General features: G+C 41.3%; 2 protein-coding genes across 2 annotated transcripts in view; one reads left to right on the forward strand and one right to left on the reverse strand.

Moving 5' to 3' along the window:
• Positions 1 to 1,447: 1,447 nt before the first annotated feature.
• On the reverse strand, positions 1,448 to 5,010 carry twist2. Its single transcript, XM_049594180.1, has 2 exons — positions 4,261 to 5,010; positions 1,448 to 1,993 (listed from the first exon to the last, which is right to left on the reverse strand). The coding sequence occupies exon 1, from the start codon at positions 4,786 to 4,788 to the stop codon at positions 4,294 to 4,296; it is 495 nt and encodes a 164-aa protein (XP_049450137.1). The 5' UTR covers positions 4,789 to 5,010; the 3' UTR covers positions 1,448 to 1,993; positions 4,261 to 4,293.
• Positions 5,011 to 8,315: 3,305 nt separating this feature from the next.
• agr1 (anterior gradient 1) overlaps positions 8,316 to 19,945 on the forward strand; it is a 97,862-nt gene continuing 86,232 nt past the window's right edge. The window contains exon 1 of the mRNA XM_049594651.1: positions 8,316 to 8,328. The gene's annotated coding sequence lies outside the window, so the exon portion shown is untranslated. The remainder of the gene's footprint in view (positions 8,329 to 19,945) is intronic.

A 19,945-nucleotide genomic window follows, 5' to 3' on the forward strand; every position in this document is an offset into this window, starting at 1 on the left:
GAGGGCCATGTCATGAACCAGCATGATTAGAATTAGTCACAGAGATCACAGTGTCACACACTTCTCTGTGACACATAAATCACTCAATTTAAAAACCATGGTCATGAAATTAATAAAGCTGATTCTCCTTTTATGTCCCTCCCATGCAGCCACACCGGTGAACACCAAGGTAAATTTAAAAAAGCAATGCACTCATGCTTTGCTCTCAGATCACCCATCAATTTAATCACTTCAGAAGAGGGAGAGCACTTTAACACAAAGTAGGCACTACAAATGTGGAAGCTCAGTGTGTGAAACGTCCATATATACATTCATGTGACACAGAGTGTGTGTTACCTCTAATAAATAAGTGGATAATGTGGGTTTGGTGCATCAGCTGCAGAAGGGGAAAGCCACTGTGCTCGCAGGTGTTTCCCCTTTAAACCGCACTGACCTCGAGAAAATCAGACAGACTGGCAATAAATACTATAAAATTTCTCAGAAAGCTCAGCCTGTGGAAAACAATAGTGATTTTACAGCAGCAGCATTGTGCTATGTGGCATTTTTTATCACCTGAATACTTTTATTTTGTAATGCAGTTTTCCACCTGGGGAAAGTGTGTCATCTAATGGATTGTTGCATCTTAAATGTTATATAGATTAAGTTAAATAACAGGAATGTTTCTTTTGTTGGAGATAAAGTGTGACTTGGGGGTAAGGATTCCAGCAGCACAGCCACAGTGCAAAGTTTGGCTGAAACAGCACCAGAGTCAGCCTGCCATTTACACCAGTAGCCCCGCGTTAACAATGAGGTCCTTTCAGTGTTTAGATCGCATCTAACCACGTCTGGGAAAACGAGATGTAAACAATTTTAATGTTTTAAGAGTAAGCTGGGGGAGATTCAAAGGAATTTCTTCAGTCCCTCTATTTCCTGGCTTTTTTTTCCTTTTTTTTTTTGAAAGCTGCAGGCCGAGAGTTATTGTCCTTATCTGCGGTCATTGGGGCTCCCTGCTCGTTAAAGAGCCCAAAGGCGTCGACATTTGAAATGATTACTCGTTATTTAAGCGGACAAGCATTTTATATGGCTGAGTTTGAAACTGGCTTGAATTTCCTCCACTGTTAATGAAGCTGTATTTTTTTATGGTCCCTTCTTTTTTTTTAAGTCGGCGTTTTCTTTCCATCACAAGAGCAGGGGAGAGAGAAGGGGGGAGTTCTCACACCCAGCAGCAATGAAAAAAAAGTGTTGTTGTGGTGTTGGTCTTTTTTTTCTACCCTCACATCTAGCAGCCACATAAGGAACCTGAACCACAGGCTGCTCTAAATAACTGATTTTTCATTGTCATCATCATTCACCAGAATCTTGCATGAATTTTATTTTAATGGAATTTATTCAGCCCAACATGCTGTGATGTCATAGCTTAAAATCCACAGCTGGAATAATAATAAAAAAAAAATCAACCAGATTTCGTTCAAAAATATGTGTTTTAATAAATAAGCAAAAAAACAAAAAATGTACATTGGACGGAGTTTGGAGACTTGATAAAGAAAGTCGGTGAAATAAATCCATGCAGCGAATGACTCTAAATTGCAATGGTCCCTTTTTACAGGCTATAGGCGCACTTACACAGGTATGTACAATATGCATTCATTTATATATATTTATACTTTGGTTTAAAGTCTTTGAAAAACAAAATATATATCTTTCTTTAAAAAAAAAACACGGTTAAAGGATGGCTTTGTGGAAGCACAGGCCGAGCTACTCGCTATAACATCTCTGGCCTATACACATTGCAGGTCTGTCTGTCCCCTCTCTGCCATAAACAGCTCCAGACAGTCAGAAGCAGTGTGATGAATCTGCATACACACACACACACACACACACACACACACACACACACACACACTCCCCAAGAGTTTGTAGTTATGGGTCACATTACGTCTCTCCGCCATGCCTTTGAGGTCGATGGGTTCTTCAATAATCCCTTTGGTCTTCATACTTTGTAGAAGTAAACAGTCTGTGATGGAGGGACAGAGATGAAAAATCATTATTGCAAAAGAAATGCAAACTAACTGGACGCATGACAATTATTGATTTCAGCTTTTTTTTCTCCCACTGCGGATATATCTGATGTTTTATTAAACAGGCACTGGCTCTCTAAGCATGTGGGAAGTCATTAATGAATCAATTATTAGCCACTGAGCTGAGTAAAACCATATGGCAACAGAAAAGCAGGAACATTTTGTATTTGAATGAAATCCTGCAGCTGCAGAGAAATGCACTTTTTTTTTTTTTTTTTTTTTTTTTTTTAAAAAAAACACCTTCACTGGCTTTTAGTGTGAAACACCTGAGTAAATTCACGCGTTTTCATTTCGCTGTGGATTAACGAACAGTCCTAAAACAATAAAATCTAACTCCTCGGAGCAACATTAAGCCCAGAGTCATTATAGAAATATATCAGCAGGGTCACGATTTGTAAAGGCTATTTTTACAGGCCTAATGCGTGTTTATGATATTAATGTTGCCCATTTTAATTTACGCATGCAAGAAAATGAATATTATATTTGCACCAGGAGGACAGAGTATTTAATGTGTGTGTGTGCCACATATTTTGAAAAAGAAACTGCACTTTTCCATGCTTTGTTATTTTCTTTAACATTCCGGAGGTCAATTAAACTCAGGAAAAAAAACCTTCAAATTTACTGTGCGTACACAAATCACTGTAATGATGCTTATTCGTCTCCCCCAAGGCACCAGGGTTGGTTTTTAAGACAACAAAGCCTCGCTGATGGGCGGTCTGCTAACTACATGTCAGGCCCGTAAGAACTAAACAAACCCGGCTCCTAGTTATTTTAACCCAGAGTGATGTTTAATGTCAGCTGCGTTGTGCTCTTTATTCACACCATGTTATAAGAAACAGCCTTAAATTAATATAACCTACCAGTGCCTTTATTTTGGAAGAGTGTGTCAATTCATAAAAGGCAAGATGTATGGTTTGGTTATGATGTCATAATTTAGGAGACTGTTCTTATATTTCTGTTAAAAGGCACGTTTAGTTCACTGATATCACACCAGTGAGGAGGTGCAGACATCAGCTTGAGGAAAAAGTTTCCCCTCAGCTGTCAGGTCTGTTGTGATGACGGTGCCTGAGCGGCTCTTAACTTCTTCTCTGGGGTTACTGCATCACTGACACGCGCTCTCACGACAAGAGCGAACCCGCCTGCAAATCTGCAAAATAACGTGACCAAAAATCCCGACTGCTTGTTAATGCGGGCCTCTCTTTTTATTGTCTTGCACTGACTTGAACCTTCATGTCCAGTCGAGCTGCCCATTCCTGCGGTTTCCACACAGGAAAGCGCTCTATTGTGGATATAAATTACCCGTGGTGGCACTACAGCTGCGTTTGGTGCGGCACAGTCTCTCTTTTTTACCCCACTCATTATGAAATGCTGTTAAGAGGGACTGAATAAGGGGTTAACTGTAAAAACTGGCTGATTTAATGCTTTTCTGGTCAAAAATAGCCCAGCCTTGCCCTTTCTGGTCGGCGAGGCATATTCTTCATTTGGCCTGGTATGTGAAAATGATCCAAAACTATTATTTGTATTAATCCGCCTACTTCCCCGCGCCTAATCCTTTTCTCAAAATGTTCCTTTGTCCAGAGTTATGGTTTGGAAGCTTGTGGGAATATATCGACATGTAATCTGATGGAGCAGGTAGTTGTGTGTGGGTCTCCCAGGCTCTTGCGCGCAGCAGCATCCGGATGCAGACGCAGAGTCAGGCGCTGGAGAGATGCTGAGGCCTCGGTGTGAAATCTGTCATACACATTCGAAGCGCGCGCAGCACAGGCGTGCTTTAGAACATGTGAATTTTAATTTTGGTGCCCAGCTGATGTTTTGGTAATGATCTCAACATCTGGACACACCTGTTGCTCGCTGCGTATTGTGTGCATTAAAATGTGGGTTGTAAATGTCATCCTCCTAATCCAAGACACGTGGCCGAATCACCAAAACACAACTCACATTTTACAGAAAATTAAAGCAGGAAAGGGGATGAATTTGGGAGTATATTTCAAAGCATGCAGTTTTTGTCAGCCTACATCACCATACTGTTCTTTAATTGATTAATATCTCTTTGTTTATGTCAGTAATTTTCTTATTTAGCCTCTTTATTTATTCAGCATCCTCCAATAATTAATACAACCTTATTTCCGTCGAGATCTGTTACTTCTCAGGCTGCAGGTGATATAAATGCAGGATTTTTTTTGTTTCAGTTTGTGTTACCCACCGCTTTGGCATTGTAAGTGAAGGTCTCCGGCTGCTAGTGAGATGCTGACATAGACCAAGCTCCCTCCATCCTCCACACGGAGAACGCGTAACTGAGTCTTTCGTGCGCAACGTAGCTGCAGCTGGACATCTTGTTGTCCATCTCGTCGCTCTGCAGCACCTGACACAAAAAATCAATGTATCTGGAGGCGAGCTTCAGCGTCTGTATCTTGCTGAGTTTGTCCGACGGCAGTGTGGGGATGATTTTGCGCAAAGACGCAAAGGCCTCGTTCAGAGACTGAGTCCGTTGCCTCTCCCGCACGTTGGCGAGGACCCGCTGGTTCTGCAGCTCCTCGTACGACTGGTTGCTGCTCGGACTCGGCTTTTTCCCCCGTTTCACCGGCCCCGGGCTGCTGCCGCTGCTGTCCTCGCTGGACTTTTTGCTGTGTCTCCTCTTCCTCGCGAAGCGTTTCTGCTGTCTGTCCAGCTCCTCCTCGCTGGTCACCAGACTATCCACAGGGGAGACCGGAGAACTGGAGCCCTCTTCCATTTCTTTCTTGAAGAAATGCAGGGATAGAGCGGAAAAAACGCTGTCCACCTTTGAAGCCGTGGTTACAAAAATGTGTAGATATCCGTAAAGATGAGGGGAATAATTTCAGGACGCGTCGCTCTCTGCGCCTCTTGCTTGAGAAGAGACTGGTTTTAAACTGGAGGTTGGCACGCTTCTCCTCACGCAGGAAGTTTTTTCCTTAAATTTTTTTGGAAACTTTATCCTGGTTTCAGATGCTAAATAGTTTTGAGAGTGGAAGGGGAGGGGTTTTGGGGTTGGAGGGGGAGCCAGTGTGCGTCCTGGTCTGCTAATAAGCAGGAGGGACCAGTCATGGTTTCATGTGTCTGACGTGACTGAAACAAGGCTCTTTATTTACTGTCAGAAGCAGCGCGAATCTGTTTGGTTTTTCCTATTTTGCGCGCTATCAAACTGCTTTTTTGGTCTTTTTTTATTTATGTATTTTTTGTTTGTTTTTCACTGAAATGCTAAATTGAACCACAATGAATCATATTATGAATTATGGGTTAAATTATGACACATAATGCTGATTACGCGTGTGTTACGCATCTCCTGCAATCATTTTATCTATCTTAAAATGCTTCTGATCATCTTTATTACTGTATATTAGATTATGGAGATATTTTTAAGGATTAAAATCATTATTCCCCCAAAACAAATATCTCAAAATCTCGAAAACATAATGAAAGCTGAGGGGTAGTCTGATGTCTATAAAACTACCAAATCAACTGCTGTGAAAATGTGTTAAGGTTGTGTGCCATTGGGCCTTTTCTATCTGGTCAAACCATCCAAGCGCAGTAAAGTCTATGTATCCCTTTTCAGTGTGGAGTATGCGCTCTGTGGAGGGCGATTTACGCACAAATTCGTCGGGCTTGACGAAATCTATCCGCTTGATCTTTAATCGAATCAAGTCGGTACGCTCTCACAGTTCCTATAATGTGGAAGTCAAACAGGAAGGAGGCTTAAACTAACCGAGGAGCTCTCCGGTTTCTGCGGATACCTCCAGTGGACGGTCTCTCCATGCGTTTTGTCAGCGGTCCACCTCTTCATCTGTCATGTCATGTTTTCCCTACACGGAGCGGCGCACAGGTGGCTCATATTATAGAGGCTGAAATTATCCACTGCCAAAATGCAGAGTTTGTCCACATCAGCTGACTGACCTTGAGAGATTTCTGCGGGTCTATATTGTTGTGGATTTTTTTCAGCTATGCAGTGTTCTTTTGCTCTCGTAAAAAAAGAATGTCATGTCACCAGTCATTTTATGTTTCATTTAAAAACAGAAACAGCAAAAGAGAAGTCTACAAGGGGGGTTAGATAATTTCTCTTGAAAGGTTGAATTAAATATAATTTTCTTGGTAGTAAAGATCTAATTGTGGTTATTCTTTAGAAAATCATATTTTATGAAAATTTAGAAAATCTTATCTAACAATTGAAATAATGCATTTAAAACATGATTTCTGCTTGCTATGAGGACAGAAGATGTGTGACCTTTTGCAGAGTAGTCTACTTCACCCACAAAAAACAAAAAAAAAAAACAAACTTTTGGGTGATACTCCATGATGGATGAACTTATTAAGGAAACAAGGCTTGGGCTGTTAATGTGGGTCTATCATTATTCAAATTGTACTGAATAATTGCCTCTTATTAGGAAGCAATTTTGCTCATTTACACTGTGCACACTTAAGTTCACAAAGAGTATCTGAAAATAATCAAACTGCAGCATCTTGAGTGCCCGTGTTATGTGTGTTCGACACATCCGGGGAGACTGGTCGCTCTAAATGGGGCAGAACAGAGTACCTCCTGAAAGTTGCACAACATTGCTCAAACCCATGAGTGCTCGCTTGGTATTGGGACATATCCTGATTTTCCCTTGAAAGCTCCCCTGGCCTATAGGATACCCTGCTCTGCTTTGTGTTTTAGGTTCCACTGGTAATGGTGACTGTCACACTACTTTTACTCTGTGCCAGAGCCCTTAATTCAGAGCCTGGCATACCTCAGTACAGGTCGAAGTGTGGTTACATTTTGCTGGTATTGTTCGTACAGCCTTCTTTATAAAACAGGTAATGTTTCACACATGCAAATATGAAAGTAATGCTCAAATAATAAGTGCAGTACGGTGCATGAAAGGAGGAACATGCACACACACAGTCGCACACACTTTCCCTGATTATGCCCTCTGAACTCCTGCTCCCAGGCTCAGCTGCGGGAGGCCTCCATGCCCTGGGGGGATGGTTTTGACTTGCAGAGTGAGAGACTGATCCTGCACAGCGTCTGTGAGGTGGGTTCCACATATACACAAGAAGAAAAAGTGCACGAGGGGCCCCTGGCCAGCACTTTTCCATCCACTGTATACGCTCTGGGCAATGATAAGCAAGCTCGTATTCAAAGAGGCGAGCAGCGAATGATGAGGATGACAGCTTGTCTCAAACTGATTAGAATTCATTCCTGATCATATTCCACTGCAAAACATAATGTGAAAAACTGTGAGAAGCTTAAAGGGACAGTTCACCCCCAAAATCAAAAATGCTTATTTTTCCTCTTGTCTGTAGTGCTATTTATCAGGCTAGATTGTTTTGTTGTAAGTTGCAGAATGTCAGAGATATTGGCCATAGAGATGTCTGCCTTCTCTGCAATACAATGGAACTAGATGGCACTCGGCTTGTGGTGCATTTGTTAACAGCAATGTCTCTTTCTAGAAACATGACCCAGTTACTATAGACAATCCACAGAACTTGTTGTGAGCACTTTAATGTAAGAAATATTCTTCTTCAACCAAACTACAGCCACAGAATTTGTTACCACAAGAAGGAAGCATGCAATAACTGCTAATTCACTTAGCACCACTGAGATAGCTAACGTTATAGCCACAGATTTTGATAATACCTAGATAGCGAATGTGCAATAAAGATGGCGCCTATTCATTCCAGTAGAGTTGCTTGCCTGGCACATACACTAAAAAAGTTTTCTAGCTTCCGAGTTTACTTCTGCAGTATGCGGCCCACTCAGTTTCTGTAGTAGTATTTCTCCCGCTGGCCTAGCCCATGAGTTCCCAGTCAGCTCATAGACTTTACTGTGTGATTGCGTAACTGATTTTTAAATTGCTTTTCTTAGCTTGAGGAAAGATTTACAAATATAAAATCTCCATGGATCAAAATTTCACAAAAAAATCATAACCTTGTTTGTAGTTTGATGTGTCCTGTCAACAGTTTTACAGACATCTCTTTTATAATGGTGGTCAATGGGGAAAACGCCTTTTAGGTCACAGAGGATTTTTACGCCGAAATACTCAATTGACCACTGGGAAAAATCGGCTGCAATGCTGAAAGGCCTGGCTATAGCTCAGTTGAGGGGGACACCATTAATGTTTACATAATGCACTCTCACGAGCAAGTTTGGTAGAGAGGTACTTCCTACGTGACACTGCTCGCAACAAGGTCTGTGGATTATGTTGAGTAACCAGGTCGCGATTTCTGTAAATCTGTTGTAAATCTTTGAGCACCACAAGCCAAGTGCCGTTGAGCTCCATTACACTGGAGAGAAAGCAGACATTTCTACGGCTGATATCTACAACACTCAGCAACTCACACCAAAACAAACTTGACTGATAAACAGCACCACAGGTAAGAGGAAAAAATTGTATTTTGGATTTTGGAGTGAACTGTCCCTTTAAAGGTGATAATTTAACATAGCCTACAGTCTAGGAAAAAAGGCACTACAGCATACATATTTAACTCATGATTAGGGTGTAAAAGCAAAACAATTTTGAGCTTTCTTCATTGAGGTTTCATTGCTTATCCTGAGCTGATGATTCAGTGTATTCTAGCAAAACCTTTTTGAATGGAAATAAAGGCTGTAATATTCTTTAGAAGAAGTTACTGACTCTTTTGCCCTTTTATCCCCTGTGGATATCAGTCAGTGATTCATGTATTTCTCACCCAACACTCACTGTAGAAGAGAGGAATTCTTGGTCACTGTGGTTCTCGCAAAAAAAAAAGAGAGAAAAGAAAAGAAGAAAAAACCTGAGAGAGATGAAGGGAGCGAGAGACGGAGAGGCAAAAATGACAAAATGAAGTGAGAGACAGAGGGGAGAGAGAGGGATGACCTGCCTCTCAGATCAAAGATGAGTTTAGGCCGTAATTCAGCAGAGCAGAATGACGTACCTCTGTCTTTGTCTGACACCTTTGAAACCAGCTCCACATGAGTCCAGGGCACGGCCTTAATAAGCCCAGATCCTTTCTGCTGTCACATCCGTTAAAACACATCCCTGTCGCATGCACGCCCTTTCACCAAAATAAACCTCGTAAATAAAAAAAGACTAGTCGTGAGACATGAAGTGAGATGGAGAGGTGCTGAGAGATAAAAAACAGGTTCAGAGAGACGAAGAAAAGAAGGATACAGAGGAAAACAGAGGAAAGAGGCCAAATGTATGGATGCGTGATGATTCCCTTTGTCTTTGATCTGACAGAGGGGGCTATGGATGTGTGAGGGAAGTTATGGAAGAGATGATTTGTTAGAGGCTGCGATGAGTGGAATTTTACTGTCCATGTGCCTGCCAGGATCGGTTACCTTTGACTCCAACCCCCACAAACACTTGTGAGGCTCACCCCAAATGATCTTGGCAAGAGGATCTAAAGCCGTGGCCTGTGTGGAAGCATATGTCTGCTTGTGTATGTGTGTGTGTGTATGGGCTTTTAAACTCATGTACAGTATACATTATCACCTGATTATTGTATGCATTGTCTCCATCTGTCTTTCCATACATGCACTTGCGTGTGCGTGTGTGTGTCAGAAAGTGATTCAAGATGAACCAAAGATGTTCAGCAGAGGAAAAGCCCAGCTGGTTCTCACTGCACAGAATTGCAGGATTTCTCAGGTAATATAACCAGTGAATTGTGCTTGAATGATACATGGTAGTTTCATGCTCATTAGCTTTACATAGTGGCCAAACGTGTGGTGGCAACTATTGACAAGATCGGTGCAAGTTGATTGATGCCTTCATGAAGCAAGAAATTTCAAGACAAAGAAAATTAAATAGTAAAAATGACCCAACTCCAACATGACAAACACAACATCACCAAGTTCAGCTCAGCTATTTCTTCTTTAGACCTCATCTAAAGCCCCACTGCACAAAAACACCAACACCCACTAACATATGGCTTTTGTCTTTTGTGGGAAAGGTTACAATCAGCATTCATTCCCAGGACAAATGACTCTGCAGTAGTCATAGGTATTTACCAGCTCTAGCTCCGATCAGCGATGATGCAAACATGAAATCCGGTTGGACACGCTAATTTTCGCCCCTTTTCTGGTGCAATGCTATGAGGTAACTTGTGCAACTTTGTGTCATCTCAGCACCGAATTCTGTCCATCTCCATCCATGCAGCGCTCCAGCCTCGTTCCAAATTAGTTGGCACAGACTTTGAGGAGTTGTCTAAACATATACAGATGTTTTTGAATACGGATATTTTCCTCATACTTCTGTCGACATGACTTCAAACACTCACCACTGTTAGCTGTCTTCTGCAGTCTACCCTTGTCGCACGGGTAGTAAAATATACAGGCTACTGTTGTGGTTAATATTAAACATTGGGAGAATCAGAACCCTTTGTTTGTCCATTGTTACTGTTGGCATGCTCATTACGCAAAGCAACAATGGGCATACACAAATTGAGGAGATGACGTCATTGTTCCCCAAACACTCTGATTTACACATCCACATGGATACACAGCAACCTGAGCTGAGCAAATCTCCACTTTAGAAGGTGTTTTCAAAAATCTCCAAAAACAAAACCTGCATGCATGTGGTAATTTTAGTGTGAAAGAGGTATTATAAAAAAGACTTTTTGCTGTCTTTTCCAACTAAAACCTTGGACTTTACCAAGAAGTGGATTGGTCCCCGGAGTTTGACAAAAACAAAACCTATGTCTGGTTTATTGCGCAGTTCTTTTCCAGTAAGTTGTGAAAATGTGACTCACAAGTCGGTTTTGAATAACAACTCCCACGTCAGACATGATGGCAATCTTAATTAAGCGATGAATCAATACGCATGGCAAACACTGCAGCTTTAATTAAAAAAACAACTTTAAAGGAACAATGGTATCAATCAGAACATACTAAGCACTGTTTTCTCCCTTGTTAAAAATAGTCACTTGAGTCCCAAAGCACAGAGACACAAGCTTTTATTTATATCAAATCGCAAAACAGGCCCTGAGCATTATCAGTCACAGGCAGTGTTTCCAATGAGAGCCTGTATTTAGCAGAGGCCTCTACAGTGAATGAAACAACAGGCAATATCAGTGAGAGGTACATATTGGGCAATAAAACCATAGGCACCTCCACTCATAGAGTCATTCTTCAGTAACTCTCAGTAACGCCATGTGCCCATTCATTCATATATCCACACTTCTCCTTTCTGCTGCCCCAGGGCTGATGACAAGGTGTTTCTGAAATCGCATTAGGGGCCCTTTCATAAAGGTTTCATTGGGGAGTGTGTAACAGCTTGAAGCATTTAGGCTTTGTTTAATACGATGCAGACTCGCTGCTCGATGCTTTGTCTCCTGTGTGGAAAGGAGCCCGGGATGCCTTAAGACCCCCACTGTCAGAGTTTGCTTTGATATCTGGAGGTGGAGGGGGAAACAGGGCTGAATAAACCCCCCCCCCCTCTCCCCAACACACACGTACACACACACCACCACCTCAAAAAACTGTATGCTCAATACCTGACTCTGCCCTGCTGCCCTGCAGAGTTATGGCCATCCAATGAACAGGCCGTGCTTTGATGTGCAGCTCTCCAAGGCTTTACACCCTATGGGAGAAGTGCATGGAGAAAAGAAATCGTGATATACAGTACTGTGTCCATTTTCAGGCACATGCTGTATCTGTTAGGTAAGGTGGGCCTGGTTCAAAAACGCTAACTGTTGTGTATATAAATACATAAAAATTATTATTTAGAAAATATCTATCACGTGAATTTCACAGGCGCCTTTTGTCCAAAGCAACTTACGTTTTCTCCCCATATACACACACACACAGTGGGATGAATTTGGGGTTCAGTGTGTAGCTCACACACACATTTTGACACGTGGATCGGGGCAGTTGGATCACATCACCTCCCCCTATGATTAATGGCCAGCCTGCTCTACCACCTGAGCTACATATTTATATATGTATACACACATGGATTAGTTGCGGAGGGCACAGATCGGTATGCTGTTTATTTTAGCAGTTTTGTCCAACAAGACAGAGCCCTTGGCACAAACCTTTAGTTCAACCCACGCTCAACTCGAGTGCACTTCACTGACTTGACAGTTACAAAAAACAGTGTTGCCAGTGCAATTATGTTGGCTATAACACAATTATATTCATTATGCATGTACTGCTTCCAGAATCTGAACTTTAACCAGGCCAAGCAAGAGAGAAGGGGGGAGGGGTGCAGGTCTTGTTGATAGGGTCAGAGTAAATTTGCTGAACAAATGACAGAGAGGCTGTGCACTTGGGTGCTGATGGGGCAGCTCCCTGCGCAAATAACGTAGCGTAATTAGTGCTGCACTTGTGACCCTGGTGCCAAGGTTAGCATGACGGTCCGCCCAGCTTCGCAGTGCGATGTGTTACCCAGGTGGCTCCAGCAGACTGGGCTGCAGCGAGGTTAGACTCAGCTCAGGCGGTTTGGGGGAGGCAGTGCAGGAAGGCTGGACAAACAGAAGTGGTATTTGTTCTGTTGATTGGGCTCAGGACAAGTAGGGTGAAGATCACCGGATGTCAACATGGGGGTGGCATTTACAGTCCACTGTCACTCCCTCAATGTCACCTGTGTCACCAACAACACCCTTAAACACCCTAAAGGGCAACGAATCTCCTCTGTGTGGCCCATACTAGTAGAATAATTTATTAAGTATGAAGTTGTTTCATTCACTGCTTAACTCTCACAGCTCTCTCAGCTGCTCACACCTTCACACTGTTTATTTCTCTCCACACACAGAGTGTTTGCTCTGGCCACTAGGAGGGCTGCAGCTCTAATCCGAGGAGGAAATTATGGAATGTTTCAGCGCTCATCTGAGAAGGCTTCAAATGCGTGGTCCCCCACTGTTCAGGGCCCTTGAGTGTGAGCCCCCGGGACACATTGTAAAGACGACACTGCATTTCTCCTTTGCACACTCTGATCTGAGTTATTAGCTCTGAGGCTAAAAGCGTGGTTTTGTGAAGAGGAGCTGTAATGAGAAAAACAGGTGAGCTATTTAACTGGCGTTTCACAGCTATTAAAGTGCCAACACACTGGGTCACCATGGTGATGAATGCAGGGTGCAAGACTTCTGGAGAGTCAGCATTTTTTAGTTTTTTGGTGAGTACTGCATGTTTGTGTTTATAAGTTCCTCAGGTTAGTCTGTGTTGCAGGAGGTGTTGACTTCATTTAGTTTTGACGAGAATCAACAATTCCACAAAAAATCTGAGCTGTGTGATTATGACCAATCTGAAATACCTCACTTCTAAAAAAAAAAAAAAAAAAGGAAAACCAACAGATTGTGGCTGTTAAATGCATTGTCACAGTTTGCTACATTACTGAAATAAATATGTTGGTAAGTTTTGAACATAAAGAGTGGTTTTTCAGACTTAAACTCATTGCAATAAGAGATAATTTAACAAAACACAGATCAACACTGTCAGACAATCTGTCTGCACAAATCAGTGCTTTTTGAAGAACATTTACACATGAACACACTCACAAATTAAGTTTTTCTGCTTCGATGCAACTTAATAATTATACTATTCACTATACATTTCAGATGCAAGTGCTGTGCTTTTTATTCTACTACATTTGTCTCACAGCTTTTGTTACTTTTTAATGTCACTTTAATCACTTCAGTCACTTTTTCATCCACTTCCTGTTCTGTGAAAACCATGTATTTCCAAATTTGGGTAGTTTGAATTAAAATCTTTTAATAAACTGAGGGATGAATTGTTCCTTTATAGGTTTATATGTAATATCCTACTTCTTAAAGGAATACTTCACACACAAAATGACCATTTGTATATCAAATGGTCATGAAATTTTGAATTTGTAAAGAAAATTTTGTTTCTCTCGCATGCCTCCACAGAAATTAGTGAACATTGATTTATTGATTGTTTGGGGATCACGTTTCAACATCAAATCTATATCCAAACATCTGTTTACAAACTCTCACACAACTCGTGCAGTATAATCCAGATCTCATTTATCCAGCTGTATACTTAGTACTTTCCAAACACATGTATTTTTATTAAAACCTTATTATTCAAAACTGAACTGAATGTAAAACTTATCTATGCTCTCTTCAAAGCCAGACTCTAGAATTAAGTTTTTTGTTTTTTTTCATGACAATGCACGTGTTTGGGAAGTACTGAGCATACGACTGGATAAGTGAGACTTGGATTATACTGCGAGTTATGTGGGAGTTTGTAAACAGCTGTTGTTAAACTTCCCAATCAATCAATAAATCAATCTGTTTGCTGTTTTCCATGGAGGCATACAAGAAAAACAAAGTTTTCGTCACAAAGTCAAGGGAACACAGCATGACACAGCACTCGTTTTGTGAGTGAAATATTCCTTTAAGTAAGCTTTTGAATGTTGGATTTTCACTTGTAATGATGTATTTTCAGGGTCGTATCAGTACGTACGTCAGTATTTCAGTAAAGGATCTCAGCACTTGTTCTGCCACTGTTGCTGAGCATTTCAAGGCCTTGGCACCCTGTCTGAATTTGGCATCTCTTTGTATGTGATGGATGACAGTGGCAGCTGTATGCTGGAAACTTGCAGAAATTACACTAAAGGACACTTCACCTACATGGACATGGAATTTTAACTTGTTGCTGGGTTGGTGGGTATGTGTCTTTCTCTCTCACTTTCTAACCACAGAGTGCCACACATGGGCAACCAAATTTTCCATTTAAGAAACTACTCTCATAACAAAAATAAATAAATAAATAAATAAATAAATAAATAAATAAATGTTTGTCACTCCTAAGTTTACCTCAATGAACATGCATGTGAACAGGCAGTGCATCACATGGATCAAAAGATATTTATGAGATACTTGGTACTTTTTACTAGTTTTAACTAAAACAAGTGCAACCTAAACTCAGGCCTTACAGAAAACTCCCGAATGAGTGATTATAAAGAACAACATACATTTTGGCAGAAACTTTTAGCCACAGAGTTATGTGATGTAATATTAACTGTATATCTGACAAATATGCTGTTGATATGCCACATTCAAAATTTGTTGAGCTTTTTTGATGTGACAGATTTTTGACCTTTGGACAGGGCTGTTTCAGATCTCCTGCACCCAGACCCCGACATTGTTTCAACAGGATGTGATACACTAATTATATTTACAAGTGCAAGGCCCAGACTCCACAGTTACACTAACATGATAAACACACCTGCCGACCGATGGCAGAACAGTCTCACAGTGTTTGTCAGTATAAGTCTGCCGGATGTTAAATCAATAAACTACCTCAACACACAAAAAAGAGAAGCCTGATGCAGTCCGCAGACTGGAAGAGTCTTACTCATTCTGGCCCCCAGAATTTTCCACTTGGCTGATTCATATCTCATCTGAATGGTATTCAGTGCTGTTGTTGATGGATCAAGATCCCACGGTGATGGATACAAAGTACTACATGTGTAAAGTGACACTAAATTTCTTAACTTTATCATTTGGTTTATTAAATACATGAACAGATCAATGGCTAATTATATAGTTAGACAAAAAAAAAGCTAAACTTAAGGTCCACATATAGCTTTTTCTGGAGCTTTCATAGCGTCATCAGCAATTGTAAGAAAAAAAAATCCTTTTAAAAGTATAAAAGAATTAAAAAAAATCATTGCACACTTGTTTGTTTCATGGATTATATCTAAAATACAAAGGAGCACCATGACTGTATCAGTAATGCTCAACTGCATTTATGTAAATATGAATAACTATTCATTTCAGTTTTTATTTAATCAATTTTTGTGTCAAATATTTGATGTGTCACTATATAAATTTATGTGGTGAATTTATTTATTATGAATTTATCTGTTGTGGAGAGAATTGAAAGGTCGGTTAGCTCCTACATTAGGAAGTGGTTGGGCGCTCCTAGGTGCCTAAGTAGTGTTGCATTGTATGGAAAAGGGATACTTCAGCTGCCAGTATCTAGTTTAACAGAGGAATTTAAATGTACCAAGGTCAGGACAGAGCTCTTGTTATCTGGGAGTAAGGACGTGGTAGTTAGGAGTGTGGTTCCAAATCCAACCAAGGGGAGGAAGTGGAACCCACGATCAGCAGTTCAGGAGGCAGAGGCAGCTCTCAGACATGCAGAGATTGTAGGTAATGTTCAGTTTGGCCGGGGAGGCCTGGGGCTTGGCTCAGGTAAACCGGTATGGAATACAGCAGGCCTCAAAGATAAAAGAAAGCTGGTTGTAGAACAGATACGCAAACAGGAAGAGATAGTAAGGGGTGCAAAGGTAGTGGCCCAGGCTAAACAGGGACAGTGGTTGAATTGGGAAAGAGAAGAGGAAGCTTAGTTGGAGGGACCTGTGGAGTATGGAGGAGAATCGTATTAGATTCCTGATAGGGGCTACATACGATGTCTTACCAACCCCCCAGAACCTAAAACTGTGGGCAAATGAGGACCCGTCATGCCCATTGTGTTCACGTACCGCAACTTTAAAGCATATTTTGTCAGGCTGCAAAGTTAGCTTGTCACAAGGTCGATATACATGGCGACATAATCAGATGTTGAAATGTTTAGCTGCAGGCATCAAGGGAAAGCAGACAGGTGAATTCAGAAGGTGTTAAGGATAGGAGCTTAGTAAATTCAGTTTGTCCGTGAGGAGAGAAATACAGAAGGGATAAGTTAGTGAGGAGGCAAAGGTGTGGCCGCCTAGAAGGTGCTTGTGATTGGGAAATGCAAGTAGATTTAGGGGGAAAGCTTGTTGTTCCTCAGGAAATAGTCTGTACCAGGCAGAGGCCTGACTTAGTGTTGTGGTCAGTGAGTCAACAGATAGTTTATTTCATTGAGCTGACAGTTCCTTGGGAAGACTCAGTGGAAGAAGCATATGAAAGAAAAAAGCTTAGATATGCAGACTTAGGAGCAGAAGCTGAGCAGCGAGGATGGAAGACTAGGATTTGTCCAGTGGAAGTGGGGTGTAGGGGATTCATAGCAAGATCAACTGTCTCACTCCTGGGGGAACTCAGAGTGCGGGGACAGAGTTTGAGGAAGACAGTGAGGGAAATGTCAGATGAAGCAATTAAATGCAGCCAGTTTATCTATTACAGAAGAAATAATGTCAGCTGGGGGCCAGCAGGGGGAACTACTAAGCAGGGCACATAACTCCTTGAGATCAGGTGGAGAGATCCACTTCCTGTCAGGAGAAATCCAGGAAGAGGAAGTATTTAAGTGTGGGAGTGGCCTATTGGAATCCATTTTGTTTGAGGCCATGCGGCAAGGTGAGTGTGCTTGCTGATCCTGTAAGTCCAGTTAGCTCCTTTAACTTTAGCTTATATTGTAGTTATGGTATGTAGTGTGTGAAATAGAGTGTGGTGAATGTGACAGGAAAGCTAATATCAGCATTGCTTCTGCCTGGAGCTCACATGTATGGAGCCTGGGTTTGGTTGAAGATGGCAGTGCTGTTTGGGCTGAGAAAGCCATGTGTAAGTAAGGAGGAAATCCAGGAAGAGGAAGGTTATTTAAGTGTGGGAGTGGCCTATCTGAATCCATTTTGTTTGAGACCATGCTGCAAAGTGAGTGTGTTTGCTGATCCTGTGAGTTCATTTATCTCCTTTAACTTTAGCTTACATTGTAGTTATGCTATGAAGCGTGTGAAATAGAGTATGGTGAATGTGCTAGTAAAGGTAGTATCAGCATTGCTTCTGCCTGGAGCTCGCATAAACGGAGCCTGGGTTTGGTTGAAGGTGGCAGTGCTGTTTGGGCTGAGATCACTGTCTAGCCTCCTGGAGATGTCATTGTTGTGAGGGCTCGTCTTGGGGAGGTAGACTGTACAGCCTAACCCGGCGGGGGAGTGTGATAGCCTAACAAGGCTTCCTTCCCTGGGTCTACCTCCTCTGTGGTAGTATAGGTAAGGTAAAGGAGGTTGATCGGTTAGTGTGGGGAGCAGTGAGACCTGGCATTAGGGGAGTGTCTCTGGGACGCCAGAGATCACTGTCTAGCCTCCTGGAGGTGTCGTGGGACCAACTAGACGAAACACCGGTGAAAGGAGGTTCCCACCCGATGACCCCAAAGACATGTTAGTTATCACTGCTCACTGGTCTGTATAGTTAAGCCTTGCCATAATAGCTTGTCGTAGGGCTTAGGAGGTTATTCACTGAGTGCTGATCCCTTTTTTTTATTTATTTATTTATTTATATTTTTTTTTAGAGCACAAACTTCTTGTGTTTATTTGAATTATATCACATATTGCAATATTAACCTTCAATAGTGACAGCCAGTTTTAGAGTTGGTATATGAAGCTGGTCCACTTAAACCTTGTCACTTTAACTTCCTCCAACCCTGAGTCCTCGTATGAGAACATTACATCTGGGGTTTGCCACATCTTATACCTCATTCTGCTTAATTTAGACCTGATTTCCTTGTTCTCAGACACTTTTTGTGCAATTTAGTGCTAGCAAATGCAGATCCTAAAGTAGATTCTACAGCTGATCCTGACACAAAAGTGGACAAGGTACAAAGCCTTGTTAATTTCATGGCTAAAATTTGTTTATTTATGCTCAGTAATGTTATTACTTTGATATGGCTCACAAATCTGACCAATTTTAGGAATAGTTACAAGCTAAGACATTGCTTATTAGGAAGTACTTGTTTGAGTACATTGTTCCTAAGGACAAAAGGACATTTGTAGCTTTTAATAAAGATTCTGGCAATTGAAATAATCAGTTTTATATGTAATTATTCACTTCTGATTGTTAAAGAAGAACCCATTTTCCCCATATGAGGACATAATTGTTTAAATATATTTTCTGTTCAAAGATAATGCTTAGCTTTTTGTACATATCAGATCTAGGAGAAATTAAAAATGTATGCATATAACTGATTTTTTACACTCAAAAGTGCATATTTTTTTAGCTTTTCATGTGTGACATGTGCACAGACATCAGACCTTGCCACACAACAGTTTGTAAAAAACATGTCTACAACAAAATCTGACACAAAGCATCAGAAACACAATTGAAACTCAATGGATTGAGCCAACTGATACCACTAGGGGGACCCAGGGGTCACAGAGTGTCACAAAGGTCACTTGTTATTTGGTGACTACTACCATTGAAAGGCAAGGGAATTACACAGGACCTTTAAATGTCCATATACTAAATGATATTTCACATTTTATTTTATTAAATCATGTTCTTCAGCACAGCTACATAAACCTGTTTCTGACATAATGTAGGGTCTCTTGGGTGCCTTTACATCGAACAGGTGTACAGTAGAAGGAGTCACCACAACATCTGTGACACCTGTAAGAGCAGTGACTCACTGAGTGCTTGAACACACACTGCCTCACACACAGAGGGAGTCCAGTCTAATTTACAGCACTTTTGCTGAGTGCTAATACCTCTGTATTTCATCCTATCTTAACTGGAAACTTTGTGTAATGTTGTGCCAGCACATAATTGCAAGTCACTTCATAAAAAAGGGGTTTGCATCTCATTAATTTGGTTTTCTGAATAACTAGGGACCCATTTTTAATTCGCTGTGACCAAACCTCACAAAGCAGAAATTCATCAGGTATACATCACCCATAAGCTATGTCTTTGGTGTAGATCTCATAACTGGGTTGCTTCTTAATTGTTTCCTAAGGGCTCCATTAGTGGCACTAAAATTACATGTGTAGAAGAAGAATGGGTATGTTGTTGACTCCCCTCAGCTGTTTTACACATTGGACTTGCACGCTTGGAGCAGCATCTGTGGACTGTTGGGACAAAAGCTCAGACTTTGAGAAACTACACTGCTGAAAAAAGAATCAGCAGTGACATATAGAGTCACCATCTTTACATGCTTTACATACTGCATCATATGGACCGATAATGACACTAACAGACGTCTGAAATGGCTGAGTAATAATTCTGAGCAGAGTGGATTTGGTGCTACACTGGCATCTATGTGC

The sequence above is a fragment of the Epinephelus fuscoguttatus genome, linkage group LG13 (assembly GCF_011397635.1).
Source record: "Epinephelus fuscoguttatus linkage group LG13, E.fuscoguttatus.final_Chr_v1".
NCBI lineage: Eukaryota > Metazoa > Chordata > Actinopteri > Perciformes > Serranidae > Epinephelus > Epinephelus fuscoguttatus.

Excerpts from the sequence above, each read along its gene's own strand:
- twist2 (XM_049594180.1), bottom strand. The coding sequence starts at position 4,788 with ATGGAAGAGGGCTCCAGTTCTCCGGTCTCCCCTGTGGATAGTCTGGTG.